General features: G+C 50.8%; 1 protein-coding gene across 1 annotated transcript in view; it reads right to left on the reverse strand.

Moving 5' to 3' along the window:
* MYO5B (myosin VB) overlaps positions 1–22,715 on the reverse strand; it is a 366,001-nt gene that overhangs the window by 21,694 nt on the left and 321,592 nt on the right. The window contains exons 23-29 of the mRNA XM_068562997.1: positions 18,918–19,002; positions 17,990–18,138; positions 16,765–16,884; positions 14,750–14,890; positions 10,983–11,048; positions 7,553–7,792; positions 6,584–6,684 (exon numbers count right to left, since the gene is read on the reverse strand). Of these exons, the coding sequence (XP_068419098.1) occupies positions 6,584–6,684; positions 7,553–7,792; positions 10,983–11,048; positions 14,750–14,890; positions 16,765–16,884; positions 17,990–18,138; positions 18,918–19,002 (902 nt within the window). The remainder of the gene's footprint in view (positions 1–6,583; positions 6,685–7,552; positions 7,793–10,982; positions 11,049–14,749; positions 14,891–16,764; positions 16,885–17,989; positions 18,139–18,917; positions 19,003–22,715) is intronic.

Genomic DNA, 22,715 nt, shown 5'->3' on the forward strand with positions numbered 1-22,715 from the left:
ATTTGACCTGGCAACTTGCTTTAGGCCTTGGTAGGCCAAGCCGAGCTCTCCATCTTCATTCAAGTATCCCCAATCCTCAGCCTTGCTAGAAATAAAGGACAGAAAAACAGGGCGTCCAGTGTAGAGGGACAGAGAGGGCAGCAGAGAGACTACAGCCAAGGTGTGGAAAGGCAGGAGGGAAGGCTCCAGAACGCCCAGCTCCCCTCCTTTCCCTCCCATCACCAGCACCTCCTCCTGTGGGATCACTGATCACCCCAGGCCGGAAAGCACGCTCCTGAAGACAGAGCAGAGGGTGGCGCTTGCTCTGCTTATCTGCAGCATGGGCGGGGCAGAGGCATTTACCTGTGCTCACTCACGGTCCTTCCCACTACCAGAAGGACTGGGAAAAGAAAGGGAGAATCAGGGGAGATGCAAACAGGGCAGGGAGGAGAGGACCTGCGCAGGGTGGAAGGTGCAGACACTGAGCAGGGGCTAACTGTACAGGGCGGGGTCGGCGGCCTCCCAGATGCCGGATCTGGGGAGCAGCAGGGGTGGCACCTCGGGGACATCTGGCTCTGAGAGGACAGGGAAGGAGACCACATATTTTGCCTGCTTTTCAATGTGTGTTTCCTTCCTGTCACTTCTTAAGGGCAGAAAAGTATTAACTCATCTCAACTCCTGCCCTCACTGCAGTCTTGCATAAAGAAACAGCTAATAACAACTTTGCTAATACTAACCAGCATGATGAGTGCTGAGCTTTCTTCCCTTAACTCTGGGACCCAACTGCATTACTCCTATTTACTCAACTGGGAAAGCAGGAGGCCAGATGCCTCCTGTTTGCGAGTTATTTTATCCTCTCCATTTGCCCTGTGTTTGCCCAATGCCGCAGCGCAGCTCCTGGAGACCAGGCACATGTCACACACTCCCGCAGCACGGACCCCCCAACCCTACACAGCCCCGGGCACACGTGAGGCCCTCGAAGGCCAGCGGGACTGGGTGGTGGGCGGCAGGCAGAGCCCTGCTGTCCCCACTAGATTTCGGGCCGTCAGTCCCTGCTCCCAGAGGCCTCTGCTCCTGCTGGCTGGATCCCAGCTTTCCTGGCAGGAAGCACGAAGCAGGAGCTGCGTTCACACTGCTTGCTATCAGGACCAGCAACCCCTTCCTAACCCTCAGAAGGAAGACAATCGTCCCCAGGAGCATCTTTGGACATGGTCAGCCACTGGACCATGCCCTTCTGTCAGGCTGTGTGTGAGGTCTGGGGGTGCAGCTACCCATTACATCTCCCCCCAGCTCTGCCTCATGAGGAAGGGCCCAGCCCTTGCGGGGCTCACCCAGGCTGCTTCTTGGGCACAGCTGGTCACACAGACAGCGGGCCCGCCTCTGGAGTCAATGAAAAGGAGCAGAGGGAGAGCTAGTGATGAGAATGCTTTGGGAGCCGCTCCGTGGCCTCTGCCTCCTGGTTGTGCTTGCTCTCCCTCCGGCTGGGTGTTTGCCCTGGGACCTCACACAGGCCTGGCTTCCCCAGATACTGCCTTTGCTTGAAGACTCTGCCGGCCCCGCCCTGCTTAGCTCTCGGCTGGTCTGTGTGTCCCATTATCCTTGCCAATCCACACGTGGCCTGGGCTGTGCGAAGGGGGGAGCCGATAGCTTAGGCTTTTCCCTTCCCAGCTGTTAACACTTACATTGAACTCAGGGCCTTTTAGCATCTATTGAGCTAGTGCTTCAACCCAGAGGGCGGGTCACTGGGAATAACTCCTGGTACAGTTGGGGTCATCCTTGGGTCGGGCCCAGAGGCGGGTGTGTCGTTGCTGAAGGGGCCCTCGGGGATCCCTTCCTCCAACGATCTCATTTCCATGTGTGCAGGGACACCAAGGGGGAGATGACTTGCCTGACACTGACACCTAGGCTAGAACCCAGGTGCCCTGTCTCCCGGCCTTGGTCTCAGGCCCTTTCCTGCCTCACGCTGGCTGGCCCCCCAGACCCCGAGGAGGGGCTGCCAGGCCTCTGAGGGTCCCCGCACTCCTACGGCTCCCAGCAGACTCCCTCTGCAGGGGGGCACGCGTGTACTGCTGAGCCCTGCGGTGAGGAAGTTAGCATTCCTAATTCTGTAATAACATCCAGGCATCATGCACAAAGATTAGAGAGCCATGCAGCCCAGTCGTCCCATGGGGCTCAGGACGTCAGGCGCACGAGTAAATTAAAAACCAGTCAACCACAGACCTGCTAGAGAATGGACTTGAGGATACGGGGAGGGGGAAGGGTAAGCTGGGACAAAGTGAGAGAGTGGCATGGACATATATACACTACCAAACGTAAAATAGATAGCTAGTGGGAAGCAGCTGCAGAGCACAGGGAGAGCATCTCGGTGCTTTGTGACTGCCTAAAGGGGTGGGATAGGGAGGGTGGGAGGGAGGGAGACGTAAGAGGGAAGAGATATGGGAACATATGCATATGTATAACTGATTCACTTTGTTATAAAGCAGAAACTAACACACCATTGTAAAGCAATTATACTCCAGTAAAGATGTTAAAAAAAGGAAAAAAAAAAAACAGTCAACCAACTCCAGGCCCATCTTTTGTTCCCGTTGAAGGGGTCTCCCTCCCACTCCTCCACACCACTGGGGGCAAGGGCCGGGGAGGGAGCGCCCCTTGGTGGTTTGAGAAGGAAACCCCCAAACAAGCTCACGGGAAATTACTTTTTAAAATAAAGCTAAGTCCTTGATGTAACTTAATACCAACCCATATTCATGGAGAACCTCCTGTGTATGTGCCCCTGTGCTGAGCCCTGTTCCCAAAGAGGCCAGAGACACACACAAGAGTAAGCAGCGGGCAGAGCCTCTGACAGCGCCCAGGCAACGGCTCCCCTCGGCTAGGGAGCTCCTGCCCGGACCAATCACCCATGCGGCCCCGGCCTCCTCCTTCACTGTGAGTGAAAGTGCTCAGCTGTGTCATCGGAGAGGTTTCTTCTAGATTGGCAGTATATAACCTAAAACTGGAAATGGCACGCACCAGAAAAGACCTGGGATAATATTATTTTCCCACTGTGGAGACTGTGAAACCTAGGACCCAACGACCGGCCCTCTGCCCAGCGGAAGGACCTGCCACCGCATGGACAGACACAGGCAAAGTTCCAGCCAGCTCGGTGTCCCATTTCTATAAAGACCGCTTTGCGCTGCATGGATGTTCTCATTTCTTTACTTCCCACCCGGACTTTCTAGCCAACTGCCCAAGAGATTCGGGATCTCTGAGAAATGGGAGGCAGCAACCCCAATACCAGGAGCAAGAGGAATGTTGAGACCACAGGCCTGGCCACACAGGAGGGAGTTGTTCGTGGATAAATATGGTTATGCCATGGAATTACAGCAGACAGAAGTTGTGCTGATGGATCAGGACCAAGAGAATTTGGGGGAACATAAGGGAATGATCACCCCGTAGGAGAAAGCTGAGAGCTTCTAGGAGCAGCTGAGCTGGGTTTGTGAGAGGAGCTGAGCAGAATCAAGCTGCCCCTCCTTCGCCCTGCCCAGCAGGACAGCCTGCAGCAACTGGGGCTCAAGGCCAAAGGAACCGTAAACTCCAAGCCATCCTAAGGCAGCTGCACATACCCCTTCCTGGTGAGAACACGTCTCCATCCTCCTGCGCAGGCCCGTTAGGGGGTGAGTAATAACCCCAGGGTCAGCTGCCCAAGCCCAGGTGGCAACAGCAAACCTGCTCTCTGTGCCCAGGGCCTCATGTAGTTTCTCAGCACCTGCTGGGTGGAGAGGGCCTGCAAGGAGGTTTCTTGGGACCTGAGAAAAGGTCCAAGAATGCACCCTAAGTCTTGCTCTGGAGTTCCACAGACTTGGGAAGGCTTGAGTGGAACGGGCCAGCAGCCAAAGGAACATGTTCCTGGAGCCAGACCTGAGCCCTGGCCACACCCCCGCCCCCACGCAGCTCTGTGACCTGGGTGCACGCCCGGAGGCGAGGCCAGCCTGAGAGCAGCAGGAACCTCTGTCTCCCAGCCCACCTGCCCGTCTCTCCCGGGAAGACCCTGATGCACTTGGTTCCAGACAGCCCTGAGAAGACGGCCTCTCCAAACACCCAGCCTGTCTGCTGCAGCCCATCTCTGGGGCACGGACCAGCCTTCTCTTTACCCTAGTTCTGCCATTTATAAAATAGTAATAACGTTGCTGGTTTCTCTTAGTTCCCCAGATGTGAAAATGAGAGAGCGTTTGGAAGCAGAAGTGCTCTACATATTCCTGTGGCTGTTCTCAGAGCCCTCAACACTGGCTTCTTGCTCCAAATTTGAAAACACAAGACACAGTTGCAAAGACCGAAAAAGAACTCTATAAACTATGAAAGTTAGCAAGTGAAAATGTTCTGAACTTGGAGACCAGTACTCTTAGAGGGGCTGTGATTGGGTGGGGAGGTGTGTCTATACTCCCTCCAGAAATCGAAGCAAAATTCAGTGTATATGTTTTTCTAGGGAGACGATAAATTCTCCAGTCACCCCAACTCCAAAATCATCCCTGCATAATACAATTTACATTTCAACCAGAACACTCTCCATAACAGGAAAAGCAACTCTGTCTTCAAAGCACCTTTGCAGGGAGCAGCCCTTGTTGGAAAGGATGCCCTCGCTGTCTGGGCTCCAGGAATCACATCCTAATCCTCCTGCCCTGCCAGCCTGCCCACTGCTGTCCTCCCTTGCTGCTGGGATTCAAGGAATTGGAAGAGAGACAAACCCACCAATGTCATTTCCAGGTGCGGGGCAACTGGGGCACTGGTTCCTCTGGCTTCCCTTCCCCCAGGCAGAGGCTCCTTTCTATACTTAACTCGGTTTCACAGGCTATTAATTCCCTATTGTACCCTGGGTTTGCTGGGAACTGAATTATTTTAAGATATAAGAAAAGCTATTTTTATTTTATCACCATCATCATTATTGCTGCAAAGGAAGACAAATCCAGGGTATTAAGCATCCCCTGGGAATACCTATACTTAGGTCTGGATGCCTGACAACCATCTGGATGAACAAAAAGGGGGCTGATAACAGCCACGGTCCATGAAGATCAGAAAGATAAGCACACTCGCTTGTCAGGACCAAGTTCCCAGTTTCCTTCTTCCCTTTAAAAAATGTTAAAATATCACCTGTGTTCCTTTTTCTTATTCATCTCATTTCTTATCTTCACCCAAGATGATTTAAAATGACTAAATCTTGACTCAGTTTTGGCATTCAGAGATTCACCTTCATTTCCTTCTCCCCTCCTCTTGAAATAAACTGCATTTCCTCCTGGGGGCCTGCTAAAATACCCTCACCTTCTGATCACCTACACAGTGGGCTGGGGGCAGCCCAGCCTGGGAGTCTGGCCTTCGGATTCTACCTTGACTCAGTTACAGGCCCGTCGTGTGCCTGAGTAGCTCAGTTTTCTCATCCACAGAAAGAGGGGCCAGGTGAGAAGATCTGGGAATCAAAGCCCTGGGAAGTCCTCACGTCGTTCGGTGACACTCCTGCAAACAGGTTCATGCTGCACTCCCAGTGCCCACTACTGACAACTTTCTGGATGCACTTGCTGTTTTTAGCAATTTTAAATAAATGCTTAATGATTGATCAACATTCAGAAAGAGAGACAGGTAGCCAGGGAGAAGGCCAGCTCCGGTTTTACAAGTGCCCACAGAGGCACAGGTAATAATAGTGGCTATAAGAACACTGATGTTTACTGCATGCTTATCATAGGCAGGCACTGCTCTGAGGGCTTTGCATGGACTAACTCGCCTAACCTCAGTCACCCTATGTGGTAGGCTGCTATGACCGTCCCCAGTTCACAGGTGAGGAAACCGAGCACTGAGTGGTTTGAAGTGTCCCTAAATAGCTGGTAAGCGAATGGAACCCCCGTGCACACTCTCAAGTGCTCGGCTGCACTACCTCGGGGGCCCTGCTCTGTCCTGTGTCCCGGGGCCCTGCTGCCTCCCTCAGTCACTCTGTTTTGCCTTAACCCTGTGTAGCTCCTCCTTGAGGGGGGACCGGAAGTGGGAAAGTCCTGGAATTTAGTCTAGGCTAACGTCCAGGGAAATCTCCTTTTAGCCAATATGGTAGTGGTCACATTCTCCCACCCAATCTCTGCAGTGCCTGGCTTGGGTTCCATGTCTTAAATGACAGGGCATGGGGCCCACTGTCGTGTGCGTCCACCAGCTGGGCTGAGTAAAGTTGGCAGATGGGGCAAACAGCTGGAGCAGCCCCTCTGCTACTACTCAGATGGGCTCACTTGGCACCTGCTTCTGTTTCAACGAGAAAAGCCGCTCGCAGCGGCTTTTCTGGGAGGGAGGGAGAGTCCTTCCCTCTCCTCCTGTCAAACCTCCCAGGGACGCTCCCTTCCCCAGTGCTTTTCAGAGGATCCGGGTTCTGGATGCCCCAGGGGTGCTCACTGGAGTCTCGCTGATGCTAACAGCAGGCTTCCTTAGCGCATGGGACTCACCGAGTCTGCTCCTCCTCATTTATCTCCTATAAAAACCAACACCCTGAGGCTGAGCGCAAGGTCAGTGCCTGAGGAGTGGCCCTCGAGTACCAGGCTGGGCAGGGCTCCTTCCCTGTCGCCTCCTCCAGGCACAGTGACCGCAAGGCGGGGCTTACCTGTTCGTCTGGCAGACCCCATGATAGGCCTCGATGGCGTCTTCCTGATCCACGTGCTTTTCACTGTTAGGCCAACTTGTTCTGGCATTGATGTTTGGCTCCTAGAACGTCCCAGATTAAAAAATAAATAACTCTGGTTATACAAACAATTGTCACGAAATGACTTTATACACAGAGGGAGAAAAACGAGCCTTTGAGAAAAGACAAAGGCACCAGAAGACTTCAGATAACAGCGGTTAATCCCCGGCAGGAACATGACTTTTAAAAATCACATTGGGAGAATCAGGGAGAATCACAGTCACAGTCAGAGGCCTGGCTGTGAAAGGCAGAGAGGGATGAGGGGAGGCTGGGGGAGGCGGGGAGGGAGAGGCAAGGATGGTGCCCCTGGAGGAGAAAGCTCCCTGAAGGCGGAGGAGGTGACTGAAATCTGTCTTAGTTTGGAATCCTGCACGCTCAGTGCTGCCCACCTGCCCCAGCTGCCCTGCCCCCTGGGCCCAGGCCCAGAGCGGCCCAGGTGGCCTCCGGCCCCTCCCGCCTGCTCCTCAATCTGTGCAGGAGGGGGAAACATTAGGAACAAACGCTAAGTTGGACTTGTCACCCCGGGAGAGCTGAGAGAGAGGGAAGACTTTCTTTACCTGGGAAACAAAGTAAATAGCAAGGGGCAAGACCTGAGGTGAAAACCAGGCCAAGGGGGCTGCTCAGGCCGTGGCCCAGGTTTACTCTAATTCTGAGCCTCATTCCTTTTGAACATGTTCCTATTGAGTAACTTCAGAAGATCCTAGAAACTTCCAGCAAAGTCTCCTGTGAAAAGTTATGCTGGGAGGACAGCAGGTACCTTGCTCTACTTTTAGAGGAGACTCTAAAAGACTCTATTTTAGGTTGAAGGCCCTCCTGCGTAAAGAAACCTAAGAAACACACCTCTTCCCCCACCGTGGCCCCAATGCCCCGCCCGCGGCCCCCTCTCCTCACCGAGCCCTTGCCAGCCTGGCGGCGCTGGTCGGCACTCACGATCTGGCTCCTCAGGATGAGCACCTCCTCCTTGCGCACCTCCAGCTCCTCGTGGGCCAGCTTGAGCTGGTTCAGCAGGAGGCAGTAGCTGTCAGGGGTGTCATGGGTGGCGCTGTGCTCTGAGGCCTGGTCGGCCACGGCTTTCCTCAGCTCGTTCAGCTCATTCTTCAGCTTCTTGTTCTCCGACTCCAGCTCCTGCCTCTGGAAGGCAGCCCGGCGACATACTCACTCCCTGGAGCCCGGGCACCGTCCCCGGGGGGCCTCCTCCTCCACCTTCCTTAACCACCTGCCCCGTCCACCTGGGGAGCTAAGAGCAACCTTCCTGTGTTAACGACGGGACACACAGTATACATTCTGACTGTGTCAGCAAGTGGTCAAAGCTGGGGCCTGGACTTGAACCCAGACCCCCAAGTTATCGGTGCCAAGGATCTGACATGATGCCTGTATGGTCGCAATCCTCTAAGCGATTCAGTGGGGTTCGTATTTCTAGGTGTACTTGGCTATGAAACCCTTCTTTGTGGAAATGCTAGGTTAACAATTTTAAACGTGTTAACACAGGACTTCCTGGAACCCTAATATGTTAATGTATTTTTTGACTTTCCAAGAGAGAGTATAAAACGCCTGATACCCTAAACTTATCTGTCTAGAGAGGCCTCCCTGCCCCTCTCCTCTAAGGAGCGTCACATAGACTCGTGTTCTGGAGAACAGACCAAGAACATCGTTTTGGTCATACGGAAAGCCGCCAATTGCCAGTGCTAGCAGAGAAAACACCGCCTGTATACAGAGTCAAAAATACCATTGAAACTCAGTTTTGGAATGTATTTAAAATTTTCTAGGTAAAATATTTAACTTTGTGTTTGAGATGAAGTCAGATAATTTAAAGTCTGATAATTACACATAAATTGCTGACAGGGCCCTGGAATATATGGGATTCAAAATTTCCCACAGAAAACCAAGAACATGGACAACTGGGCACTGGTTACACATTCATCACAGAGCCACAGGATCACAAAGCTAGGAGATCATTGGGTATAACCCCTTTACTGAACGAACGAGGAAGCTGAGGATGGAGCAGAGAAGGCTCACAGTGAGTTCAGAGGCTGGTCCAGGGTCCTTCCCACTACTGCACCACACACGTGGTCATTTCTGGGAGATTTGGGACCAGGCATGGAGACGAGTGATTCTGCAGAAATGAGAAGGGCCCTGGGGTGTGGTGATTACTGGTGAGTCTAGTTATTAAGTTCAGGAGTTGAGACTCCACTCAGAGCCTGGGTGATCTTCCTTCTGCTAGCAGTGTGCCCTCCCAGGACAAGCCAGCACTGCCTGGGGAAGGAGCACTGGGCTGGGAGGCAGGAGCCCTGGGTCCTCACTCTGGTCCTCACTCTGGTACAACTTTGTACCCCTGGAACCTCTGCTTTCTCAGGGGTGGTTCAAGGGATTGGGACCAGATGGTGGCTGAAGTTTCCTCTGGCTCTGACCAGAGTTGAGTGGGCATCAGAATCCCCAGAGGGTGTGTTAAAACCCAGACTGCCGGACCCACCCCAGAGCTGCTGATTCAGCAGGTCTGGGCTGAAGCCCAAGAATCTGCATTTCTAGCATGATCCCGGTGATGCCGCTGGTCCCAGGACCCCTCTTAAGAGAACCACTGGGATAGACCATTCTATCATCTTTAAAATGAGGGGTGAGATTGATGCCCCAATAGCCTGTAACAAGATCCCGTGTTCCTTTTCTTCCTCTGGGGCTAAGCCTCCCTCAGGAAAGACAGCTGAAGGATGGCGTACAGAAAGCCCTGTAACAGGCATTTATCACAGCAAGAGACTCCCCTGCCCCTGGGAAGGTGTTAAATCTTTTAAATATCACATGAGAAAGTAAGTCTAATCAATAATTCAAAAGAGAAAAACCTACCTAGCACCCTCTTCTTCTACCATTAGTGTGGCCCTAGTTGTTCAAAAAGCTGTGGGAATGACTCAGGGCTGTTCTCCTGAGCAATATGGCTGTTACCAGAGTTATCTGCAGTCCTGTAAGTGGGACCAGGCTGAGTGGCCCTGGCACACTGGATAAATTCCCAACTCCCAAGTCTCTGGGAAAGAGGACAGGGGAGTGGGAATGCTCCACCTAACGCCCCTTTTCTGTACATCCCCACGCCCGCCCGCCCGCCGCATCACTGCAGTAAACGCAGGCCCGCTTGTCCTCAGACCCGAGGCCTTCCACCCTCCACCCGGCCACCTCCTGCTGGACACGCTGGGAGAGCCCTCGGCCTTACATATCTCCATGCTGGTCTGGATTGTTTTTCAAAGTGAGTCCATTCCACCGGCACATTTTACTTTAACTGAAACTGTATCAGGTAGGTAAGATACATGTGCCATAATAATAAATATATATTCGGTCTCTGGCTCTGGTTCCTGGAAGAGCTTCTTAAACTCTTGTAACCTCCTAGTGTTAGAGGTGAGAGGAACATCTTCTTTATATTTGGTCTTAGTCCCTGGTTCCTGGCACAGAGCTCCTAAACCCTTGGAATTGCCTGAGTGATGAGGTGAGGGAAGTTTCTGTTATTCATCATAAGCCCCTTCCAACCACGCTGGAGTTTATGCTGAGGTAACTCTTGGAGGATGGGGGCTTCCAGAGGACCCAAGCCTGGGGTTAGAGCCCTGCAGCCTTCAGCCCACCCATCGACCCTAGGAAAGGGGAGGAGGAGGGCAGGAGATGGAGTTAAACGCCAACGGCCAATGATTTAACCCATCATGCCTGTGTAACCTCCACAAAACCTGTCAGTGACAGGGTTTGGGAGCTTCCGGTTGATGAACACGTGGAGGTGCCTGGAGAGGGCTGGACACTCCGAGTCCCCTCCCACATGCGTCACACCCCTTCCATCTGGCCTTTCCTGAGTTGTACCCTTCACAGTAAACCAGTAATAGCAAGTAAAATGCTTTCCTGAGTTCTGTGAACCGTTCTAACAAATTATCAAATGCGAGGAAGGGGGCACGGGAACCCATGATCGTAGCAGAGTCCTGGGGACCCACCGATGTGATTGGCATCTGAAGAGGGGGCAGTCATGTGGGGCTGAGCCCCTAACCAGCAGGGTCTGTGTTAACCCTCGGAAGTTTGTGCCACAATTGAATTTAATTGTAGGACTCCTAGTTGGTGTCCACAGAGAACTGGAGAATTGCTTGATGTGGAAAACTCATACATTCTGTGTCAGGGGTGTTTGGAGTAAATACAAATTTTCCTTCATTTCAAAGATGAAGAAACTCAAGTGCGGGAAGGGGAAACTGTGGGCTTAAGGCTCCACTTATTTGTAGACGGAAGCTCAGGACTGGACTTGCTGTCGCCCAGCACCATCATCCGTCCTCCGTAGGGTGAGTTAAGGAAGCTTGTCTTCCAAGAATCTTACCTTCAGACTATTGTAGGCTAGATCTGCGTCCTGGTCCAAATCTAAGTCACTACTTGGCTGTTCCGCCTGCATGGAAGAAGAGGCAGAGAGGTGAGCACGGGCTGCAAGGCAGCTGTTCCACAGGACGATTTCCCACCACGGTCAGGACGTGCTTGTTTTGCCCTTGCTTGTGCCCGGCACTCCCACCCTCTGTATGTCCGCCTCCTTCCTGCCAAGATGCAGCTCACTACCTCAGGCCACCACGGAGCTCCCTCCTGCCTGCCCACATCCCCTACATAACTTTATTCACACAATCTTCACAAGCACCTACAGGTTGAACACAAATAACACTGTGTTATGGGTTGAACCATGTCCCCAAAAAGATACACCGAAGTCCTAACCCCTGGTACCTGTGAATGTCACCCAGTTTGGAAATAGGGCCTTTGCACATATAATCAAGTCAAGATGAGGGCATTAGGATGGTCCCTAGTCTGCCGTTACTGGTGTCCTTATAAGAAGGGGAGAAGACACGCACACAGGGAAGACCCCCCCACCCCACCCCACCCCGTGAACTGAAGATGGAGGCAGAGCTGGGAGTCACGCAGCTGCAAGTCGAGGAATGCCAAGGGCCGCCAGCAGCCCAGACACTCAAAGAGAGGCATGGAGCAGATCCTGCCCAAAAGCCTTTAGGAGAGCACGGCCCTGTTGACACCTTCATTGTTGGCTCCTGGTCTCCAGAACCATGAGAGAATAAAGTTATGTTGTTTTCAGCCATCTAGTTCACGGTACTTTGTTTCAGTAGTCCTAGGAAACCCGCACCATTAGACTTGTGTGCTTACTAGGAAGGTTAACATATAGTAATGATGTACTTGTTATGAGGTTTAAGAGCCCCTCTTCGTTTTTTTTTTGGCGGGGCTGTGTGTGTGTGTGTGTGTGTGTGTGCGCACATGTATATTGCTTTCCCAACTAAGTCACTCTAAGCACCTTGTGGAGAAGCTGCTTCCTCTACGTCGCTCTACAATAGGCAGTGTGACAGCTGGCCCACTACGGAGCACCATGAATGCTGTCTGACTTCACAGCTCCACAGCTGGTGGGTGTGGAGAGCAACAACAGGAACACTAGCCCATTAGGACTCAGCCGAGCCAATGACTCCTATCATTGTTTGGCAGCTATTGGACTTGACTTGTCCAATGAGAAGGGGTAGAAACACCTTCACAAATGGTTAACTGCTCGGGGTGATTTCAAGTAGTGAGTGACAGTCCCTGAATAAGATGGGTTTTGGGGCTAAAACCTGACAGTGCTTAATTAGATATCCACAGTGCTAGCAACCTGAAGTCCAGCTGTGGATGGATTAGGTGGGTCCCAGGCTTGGAGACTGGGGCTGGATCTGAGCAGCCCTTTCCAGGTCGAGGACTGTGACACCGGCTGCACTGTTTCCAGCCTGCAACCTGGGAAAGCAACGCTCCAGGGTACCAGCCTCTGCTTCGCCTCCCACCATCCCCAGTGGTAGGGGATGTGACTGCTCAGGGTCAGCTCATAACCCGCTGGCCTGGGGAGAGGTCTGCACCTGTGTTCTACGTAGCATGGGCTTGCCGCACGACCATGGATTACCTTTGAGTGCATTAGGTTCTTGGAAAATGGAGATCGTCTATCCAAATCTGAGGAGCTGTATTAGGGTGGACCAGCAGTTATGTTTCTAAGTGGACAGCCCGCTGGAATCCCCCTGATAGCCGTGGTGACTCTGCCAGGCCCGGGGAAAGGGAGCCAGATGGCTGGGAAGTCAAACACATGGATGGACTGTCCCAGAGGCCCCACCGCATGACAGGCTAGGTGACTCCCTCACTGACAGGCTCCCTACAGACCTCCCTGTCATTCCTCATCCAGAGCCTGGCCTCTCTCTATAGCCAAGACCTGGGCCATATCGCTCCAGACCAGAGACCTAGGTGGCTCAGAATTTCTCTTGGGACCCAGGGCAGATCCAAGAACATGATCTCTGACAGCTCAGTTTCAGGGTTTCTGCAGAGGGATTCCATACTCTCCTCTGGCCCACTTCTGCCTTTCTTACCAAACTCTGGCAGAAACAAGGTCATTCTTCTTAAACAGAGATCCTCAATGCACGTTACAGGGCTGTGAGCCAAGCCTGCGGTTCTAACTTTTGCTCGGTGATTATTTTTTAATGAAAGATATACCCCTTTTTATCCGGTTTCGAGACAAGCAGAAGTCCTAAAGCCAAGATTCCAAAATTATTTGGCATTTCTGCAGTGGGGAGCCTGGAGAGTGAGCCTTCAGGGACAGCTGGGCGGCCAGGAACTTTCACGTCAGGCATTGTCTGACGTCTGTGCAGCTTTTCATCTATTTGATTTGTGCGCCTGTCAGGGCAGATTCTCTTCTAATTGAATAAGTCATTTATAAACCTAATCCTTTCACCCTCCATTCTGAATCTAATCCACCTGAAAGATTTAAATCCATCAGCAAGATTTACCTCCCCACTTACTGCTCAGGAAAAACCCCAAGAATTTACCAGTAATACCGATCAACATCTGTATCACATTTGATTGGAAAGGGAAGTTGGGTGTTACAAAAGGAGAAAGTGTGTAGGGGTGGGGTGGGGGTAGGGCTGAGGATGCAGGGAGGGGGTCAAACCCCGCAAGGGGCAACTCAAGCCTGAGAACAGACCCAAGGCCTTTCACAAACCCACAGTGAGGTCAGCTAATGATATGAGCCATGTCCGAAACGGCCTCATATCCCATTAGAAGCAGTCCTCATAGCAAGTGGAGGACCACTTGCTCTCTATTCCTACAGCACCAACCTGTTTGTACTCAATCTGGCATTTATTTGAGTGCTACCAATGTTATTTTTTATTCTTCACCCGTGTTATGTCTGGTCCTCCTAACCTAGATTACACATTCCTCGAATTTATAATCTAGTTAATGGGGGGATTTCTCTTCTGTTTGTATCTCCCTCATTTAATAAACACTTTGAACACCTACTATGAGTCCGGCACCAGCACAGTGCTGAGCATAGCATAGGTGCCCAATGGGTCCTTGGGATGGAGTGATACATCTGGGGACACTAAGGTTTCAAAAAATATCTTTTCAAGACCCAAGATACTGATGATAATTTAGATTGAGGAGAGGCTGCAGTCCTGGGTGACTGCAAACTTGTTCTGCCCCTGACCCAATGGGACTAAACTCAAGTCCACACCAGATTCCAGATACAAACAGGCATTGATTTTCTCTAAGATTCGACTTTCGCTTATATAGTCGACCCTTGGATCACATGGGTTTGAACTGCACAGGTCCACTTATTCGTGCATTTTTTTCAATAGTAAATACTACAGCACTACACAATCTGTGATTGGTTGAATCCTCAGATGCAGAACCAGGGCCGACTATAAGTCACGGGTGAGTTTTCAACTGTGCAGAGGGTTGGGCGCCCCTAGCCCGAGTTGTTCGAAGGTCAACTGTGTTTATACTCTAATTACACCCTGGTTCTCTTTGCAAGTGGGTGACAATGACACAGGCTCCCTGCTGGCTTCACCACTGTAAATTCTTTGCCCTGAAGGTACTGGGGAAGCTGACTCCTGTCCGACTGGAGTGATGTGGGCACTTGCAGAGAAGATTCAATATGCCATCAAGACAAGATGAAGCTCTTCCCTGAAACCCAGCCCCAGCATGACTTCTCGTGGTCACACCTGACCCCGTGAGCCCTGGCAGGAGTGAGCTGGGTTATTCTGACGCCAGCACCCTCAGGGTGCGGCCCTGCGGGCTCGCAGCTCCTTCACGCACCAGGATTTTCTTGCTGTCCTGCTGTTCTTTCTTCTCCAGTTGCACCTGCAGTTTCTTCCTCTCCTGCTCAAGCTCTCGCACCCTCTTCTGCAGCTTCAGGAAGACTGTCAAGTCCATGGCCGCCTTCTCCAGGCCAATTTCCTTCCGAGGAAGACAGGGAGTGGGAAGAAGAGGTTTTAATAGCACAGATGCCTTAGGGAACACACGGCACCCTCAGTGTCAGCTGTCTCCGTCGGCCGTCTGTCCTCCCTCTCCCTCTCAAACATCAATCCACGCCTCTGACACAAAGACAATGCCAACCAACTATCATTCTCATGTTAAAGTTGGTGCTCCAGGCTCATTTTCTGTCTACATAACATCTGAGTCTCAGCCACTTATATTCCTCCTGTGTGAGCCACCTAAGATGACCAATCATATACTCTAGGAACAAATGGATAAAGACACAGCCTTTTTATTTGGAAGCTAAAAAAGAGCTCATTCCTGGAAAATGGTCTCACACAGAGAAGTTGTAAAACTCAGGATATAATGCTTCCTGATGAAGGATCAACGTGCTTACTAATCACCGTTAAATGTGCTGTCGAACACCACTTGACTGCACCTTGAATCAAAATCAACGCTTGTCCTGCCAGGGAACCCATTTATCCAACAGATCCTGCAGCATCAATTTCCCAGTAGATTTCTTCCTTCAGATTCATGCCTGGGTTTGTCCTCCAGGGTCTGTCACGTGTGGGTGTGCACGGACAAACATGTGTATCGGCACAAGCATATCCACATGGATCTTAAAAGTACATGTTTGTACATAAGGGACAACATAATTTGGTTCAGCCAGCACTTAATGAATGCTTCGTACTTAGCCAGCACTGGGCTTGCTGCTCTGGCCAATCCCAAGAACCAGCCTCAGCTTCCCGGAAGAAAATAAATCCACTGATGGAAGTGCTTATGTCTGCACGTAAACCATCACATATACAAACACCTGGGTGGTGCATCTGGAGTTCAGGCTGACCGAAGCCTCTGGGACCCAGACTTAGGAGACTGCAGAGCAAAACCAAGGGCCTTAAGCCAGCATTTATTAAATGCTTACTAAGTACATATAGCAGGCAGCAAACCACACCAAACTGTACAGCAGACAGACCTTTACCTGGAGGACCTCCTTTTCTATCCTTCCACCCTTTATTCCATCACTCGCCATCTCTCACCATCCTTCACTTCCCTTTACAGCACTTAACGGTACTTGCAATTGTATTATAAGCTTCTTCCATCAACTGATTAGTGTCTAACTCTCCATCAGACAAGCTCCACGAGGGGAGGGACCTTCTCTGGCTCGATCACTGCTGTTTCTCCAGTACCCACCAGCAGTGCCTGGCACAAGGATGTGATCAAAGCACATTTGTTTTTATAACCGTCCCTCTTCCACATCTATCTTCATGTGCTTCATACGGTTTTACGTGCTTGTGATTTTCTGCTTTTCAAATGCCAGAGGAAAAACTGTGTGTCTATGTGCCTTTGATAAAATTACACACAGACTATAAAGACCACTGTGTGACTAGAGGCTATTACCGACAAAGATACATTTCGTTCAGCAAATATCTGTTGTTGCAAATATTTGTTGCTGTCCTCTGAGTTTTAGCCAGCTTCTAAGTCAGGAAGGGACATTTTCTTGTTGATATTACTATATGTGCTGTGATACTAAATGGGGATGATAAATTATATCTCTTTTAATGACTCAGCTGTTCCAGCTATTTCACCTCTCTGCAACAGGTCCTCAGTTTTGCAAGAGGAATCAGGGATCTTCCTTTATGGAGAGCGGGAACAATAATGTATTGCCTTGCACAGTAAATATTAACTCCAGAGAACCGTCTATAAAGTCCGCCGCAGTCCGAGTGACCCTGCTGTCAGGAATGAGCCCGGGGAACTGTGGTCCCAGAAACAGAACAGCGCTGGTGGGGGAAGCTCCACACAGGTCACAGACCCTCCCTCTGGAGCACAGACAACAGCCAAGAGCCTGTCTTACTCACCTCCACCTGTTGGAGGGCATCTTCTGCGTCTCCGACCTCAGATGTCGAGATGGAGGGGTAATTAGAGTCAGATTCTAAGCTACTCTGGTTTGATGGGTTCCGCCTGTGGCCTGGGATTTGCTGTTTAGGGAGAAACATGTGAAAACACATAATGAACTAATGTTAACGAGAACTATTATTTTTCAAATAACAGTAGACTCTAGAATTGGACTTTTGCCTCCTTTGTCAACAAAAATAGGTACCACTGTTTCTTGGAATGATGGCTAAACAGAGCTGTTCCCACGAGAAATTTCACCTACAGTTCTTACATCCGTCCAGCTAAGCAACAAAATTACACTGGGAAGAGAACACAGTTCTACAGTGGGTCTGTGTTCCCTCTAAATGAAATGCAAATCCCTAACATTGGGCCAATTTCTCTGAAAAGTCCTGGGGAAAAGACCCTTAACCCCTGAACAGCCTGAAGTACACAGACAGTCCTGTCACCGCCTCCCTCTTGAAGAGAACACTGCACACCGGCCCCTCAAGGCCCCTGCTTCAACCTGCACTCCACCAATTCTGTTTCTGAAAATAGTAAGCATATTAGAAAGAGAGCTTATCATTTATACTGTTCACTTAAAAATTACTCTTTTCCCCCCTTGCATCTGATTGGGCGCTGAGAGTAAAAACTGATCTTGGTAGGAAAGTTTTAGACTTCTATATATGTTCCTACTCAGCTTCTCTTCCTGGTTCCTATGCAATTAACTTATTCAGTCTCGTCTGAATACGCCTTTCTGGAGGGAACAGTTACATGGGGTAAAAGAGAATGACAAATCTTGAAACATGAAAACGTTCCCCTGTGTCTGCGTGGCATCGAGGATTAGGAGAAACCGTCAGACCCTTGCAGGTCGTGCTCCCCACACCACTCCTGTTTCCACACAGGGATTCTCCCAGAATAGGAAACAAGAAAGAGAACACATTTACGTGGGTGGAATTTTCCTTCAAGTCCTAACCGAGATCTTCATAAGACCCCAAAGGTGGGAAAGGAGCTGCCCTTGGGAAGGACTCACTGCCCAGCTACTTGCTTGTGTGAGAACCGCCCGCGGGACGGGTGACAACTGACACGGGGAGGCGACACTGCTCGTGCCGCAGCGATCACCAAGCATCGCTGTGCCAGACGGCACTGCAGGGGCAGCGGCGCGAGGACAAGGGCTGCAAAGCCGGTGGGCGGGAGAACCGCCCTCCTTGCCTTTATGATGGTCATCTCGTCCCGAAGGTTGTCGTATCTCTGCTCCAGCCGGGAATATTCCTTCACGAGGTTCTGGTACCGGGAGCGTTCCTCCTCCAGCTCCTTCTTCATCAGGAGGTTTTCCTGGACGGAGCTCTGGGCAGATTCATCTGGAAAGCAAGCGCACGGAGCTGCACTTTTGCTTAGCATGGCTTCCCCTAGAGCGTGACCACTCGTGCCTTCTGACTAAACTCTTGTTAAAAGGCTGCCCACAACAAGCTCACAACACAGATACTTGGCGAGTTTATTCAGCGACCTCACCCTCTGCAGAGCCCAGGGAGGTTTGCTCCCAAGGCTCGGCTGCAGTCTTCGGAGCGGGGAAGGCCCACTCTGCCCCTAGGGGCTGGGGAGAGAAGCCGGCCGCACACACGACAACTCGCTCGGCTAACAGGCCAGACTCTCTCTTACAACAACTGTCATAGCAACTGCTGGCAGCAATGCTGGAAGAACCCAGGTTCTGTTCCAGAGTTTCTTCCTTATTCCTGGTCTTTCAGGTTCTTGTGCAGAGAGATTAAAGGAGATGCGAGGAGATAAGGCCGCAGGTTAGGTGGGGGGAAGGAGGGAAGGCAAAAAGGTAACATGGGTGGGCTTTTCTCCCACCAAAACTTATGATTCATATCAGTGGAAAGAAACAATTTTTAAAGGGAAATTTAAGACAGTTAAAGGCCATGCTGGGTGAGTCTGTGCACTCAGGTGATTAAAACTCCTGAAACCAAATGTCGGCAGCGGGATCTTAAAGATCACCCTTCTTTTTCATCTCTCTCCTATTGAAACCCTTTCCCCACTGCAGCATCCTGGCTAACTACACGCTTGGTAGAAATCTTTGGGGAAAATTAGTGTGGAAAAGAACTTCAAATCCAAATGAAAAGTCCTGCACTTTGGCACCTACCTTTAGATTGGCACAGGATTTGGTTGTTAAGCTGGTCCTTCTCATCTTTCAAGAGCGCATTTTCTTGCTCCAGGTCTGCAACTCGCTGAAAGAGACAGCAGGGGGAAGAATATTTGCCTGCGAAGCCGGGCAGAGGAAAGGCTCCTTTTGTGAGGTTTGATCTTCAGCTGGTTATGTTTAAATGCTCTTTTTACTAAAGAAAATTGAATCGGCCAAAGCTGCTTTCATTTGGGGATTAAAATTGTACACTGAAAGAAAAATCCCATTAGAACAGGGCAGATGAGTTTACCACTGTTTATGGTTTTACAACGCCCACAAAAACCTCATGAAAAGTCTACGCCAAGCTCATATGCTGTGTTCAGGATCTTACACTGATAACTGGCCTTCTTGTATTTAGTTCCGTGTCTTGGTACATTTTGAGCTCTCATATTTGAGTCTCAGGAAAGCCTAAAGCTCACAATGAAGAATTATCCCTGGTCTTCACCCGCCCCTGCCCGTGTCTGTCTCACTGGACCCGCACAGCTCAGATGCTGGGGAAGGGAAGGAGCCTTGCTATTGACTTTCAACTAGAGTATGTGAATTATGTTCAATGAAGCTGCTATTTTACTAAGCACAGTACCCTGTGCTAGGTGTGGCAAAAGACAAAAAAATGAGGGAAAGACAGGCTCCCAGGTTTTGGTCTGAGTGATAAGCATAAACAATCTTGCTCCCTTTGGTTGAAGAAATCAGTGCTGGCTATCTTGGGTACATTTTATGACCTACTGGGGAGAGGCTTCTTCCCAACCTGTGTAGAAAGAGCCTCAAAATGCCATCCTCAGTACAATAACAGAACACGTGATAACCAGCCTGTGCACAGTAGCTGAGACTAGATGGTGACCTACCAGAATTGCTACCTAGGAGACTGTGGCATGGAATCCAGGGGGAGAGAGGATCACACAGTTCCCAGAGGACCCACCTGCACTCCCCTGAAATGCTGCTAGACCCCGTGGCAGGAAAAGCAGGAAAGGAGGCCCCAGGGATGCTGGCTAAAGGGCAGAAGCCTTGGAGAGGTTTGAATTCCAACTGGTTAGGTTTCAATGCCATCTTCCCTTCCTCCTGGCTTTAAAGATAAGCTTAAGGCACCAAGAGGTGAGTTAAGAGAACTGCGCCCCCCAACCCCCAGCATCCGGTAGAAAGGGTCAGGAGAGAACTTCAACAAGGCTGGAGTCCAGGAGTGAGGTCTGCTGTTCTCCCCTTAGGAATTCAGAAGGCAGTGACTCCCACTTAGGTGCCTTGGCCCCTCTGGGGAGCTGCTGATAGTCTGCAGGCGGCGTGCTCTCTAAGGATCCTTACTGAGCAGAGCAGACACACAGTACTGGCAGAGGCTTGCAAAAAGCTCCAAGCCATCTGTTAACCCTCCATTAACACGACCCAACTCCTTCAAACTTCAAGGAGGTTTCAATCTCCTTCAAAATGTGGCTCAAAGCTACCTTCCAGGACACTGTCCCATCCTGGCAACGGGACACTGCAGCTCCTTTTCAACCTCAGTTCAGATGGACTCAGCTTCCCTCGTCAGCTCACCTGCGGATGTACTGCTGAGAGTTACAGGAATGAGGCTCTGACTAGTGAGTGCAATGCTGGCACTACTCTAGGTCGAGAACCACTGGCCTTACGTCTTTATATTCAGCAGACCCCTTCCCACCAAGTAGATTATTACCCCCTTCATGGTCAGGAACTCTCTCTATGGAGAATCAGGCAAAGGACCATGTTCTGCCTCCCCACAGGATATCAAATGAGATAAGGCTGGTAAATATGTATACCCTCATGTAACTAATTATATCAGACTGTTATCTTCGTCGACAATTTATTTTTTATTATAATGAGCACAACTGATGTTTCGTGTCTCCAGAGAGTAAACCTGACTTGGTGGTGAGGGCAAAGTATAAAAGAAAAAGCATCGAGACGGATGCTGTTTTATCATCAAAGGCTCCCACTTGCTGAGCCTAGTTCTGGCCCCGGGGGTGACACAGGGCAAGGTTGTCACTCATCCATCAGACACTTCCTGATGCGCTTCTCTGTACCAGGAGCCTTGCCAGGGGCTAGGGGATGAAAAATGAACAAGACTCAAGGTAGCTGCCCACAGAGAGGGCCCAGCCTAGCAGGGGTGAGGAACAGGTGGGTAACAGTGAGAAAACAGGTAAGGGCCATAGCAGGTTTCCGTAAAGCAGGGTTTCTCAGCCTTGGTGCTACAGCCCTGCCCCCTGACAGACGCTCGGCTTCCTCACCCGCCTGCTCAGCCTAGACCAGAGGCCTCAGCAGGACCCAGGGGCCACGTTCCAGGCTGTCACATCATCAGTACCCGGCCCGACGCGGGCACCTAACGCTTGTTGAACGAATGAATTGCCCTGCAGATCCAGTTAAGGAGCCTAAGCTTTCCTCATGAAAATATCAGAACTCCTTTAAAGGGTCTTTTTTTGTTTTTTGGTTTTTTTAATGGGTTTATAGTTGACTAAAACATCTAGAAGACATGAGCTTGTTTAATCAAATAATTCAATTCGGCTCAGGAGGCACATACACCACAGGAAAAAAGCACTCTTTAAATTCATCTAATTTGCTGTTATTGGACGCAGTTCACCACCCAATGACCTCACGTGTGCCTTTAAACTAGCTTGGCAAATACTCAAAATAGCTTTCCCTTTTCTAGGTGTACAAGTAAAGTCAAACTGAAAACAACCAACAGAAGAAACCACGTGGTGTGAACCTCTACGAAAAAAGGCCACCCAGGGTGCAGCCAGAGTGAAGCTCCACTTGGTGCCGCAGTCAGGAGGGCAGGACTCCAGTCCCCCTCGGAGAAGCAAGACTGCAACCTCTGAACCAGTGGACCCCCGTGGGTGGCTGTTCAGATCAGGCTGTGAAGTAACCAGACCCTCCATGGAGCTAGGACTTCAATTCCCTAAACCACCTTCTGTGTACACGGGCAGCTCACAGAGCAGGTGGGCACCTGAGACGGCTTCCAGGATCACTCATAGCACTCACCACTGGCCTCTGAGCATCCTACAGGCAGGCAGTGTCCCTCTGAAGCGGAGCGCGTCATCTGCCCAGTAGAGGGCGCATGCCACCACCACGAGGCTGGACCTGAAACCTCCATTCCTCTGAATGCAGGCGAAGATCATGAAGCTTCATTGCAACCACCTGTGATCTAAAATCTCAGCCAAGACTCCAGCTGGTGGGGCAGCCACGGTCATGAGCGTGTACCCACTAAAATCTTCTGTTGTGCGGGCGCCTCATTTCTTTCCTCCGTCTCCCTCCAAGGCTTTGATTCCAAAAGACAGGCCTCTGATGAACTCAGCTTTGTTATTCTAAGCCGTTCATCAATGTGGCATTGGGGAGCTTTGCTTTTCTTCCTGCCTGAGCACTTCTGGAGGGAGGCGCACAGCAGGAGGGATGGGCCCCATCTCAGCTCCACATCCCAGGGTGGGGCAGAGAGTGCTCCCCCAATCACACTTCCCCAGGTGCTGGCCATCCCCAGTCTCCCCAACCAGCTAGCCTACGGAGAGTTTGTTGGCCGACGTGGTGGGTGACAAACTTCTGCAGCCAAATGGTCTTGCTTTTGTTGTCAGGGACGCAGGTTGCAGGGGAAGCCGCTAACAACACAGAACAAGGCAGGTGTGTCCTCTCAGCGTGATAAATAACACCCTTGCCAGCTGTGGGGACTCATTAAACATCATTCAGCAGCTCTGTTTTTTTTTGGCGGAGGGGTCTTCCAACTCTTGCAAGGCAACATTTTTGGGAGTGTTTCTTACCTCTAAAAGGTGACTG

This window comes from Eschrichtius robustus, chromosome 14 (genome assembly GCF_028021215.1).
Source record: "Eschrichtius robustus isolate mEscRob2 chromosome 14, mEscRob2.pri, whole genome shotgun sequence".
Lineage (NCBI taxonomy): Eukaryota > Metazoa > Chordata > Mammalia > Artiodactyla > Eschrichtiidae > Eschrichtius > Eschrichtius robustus.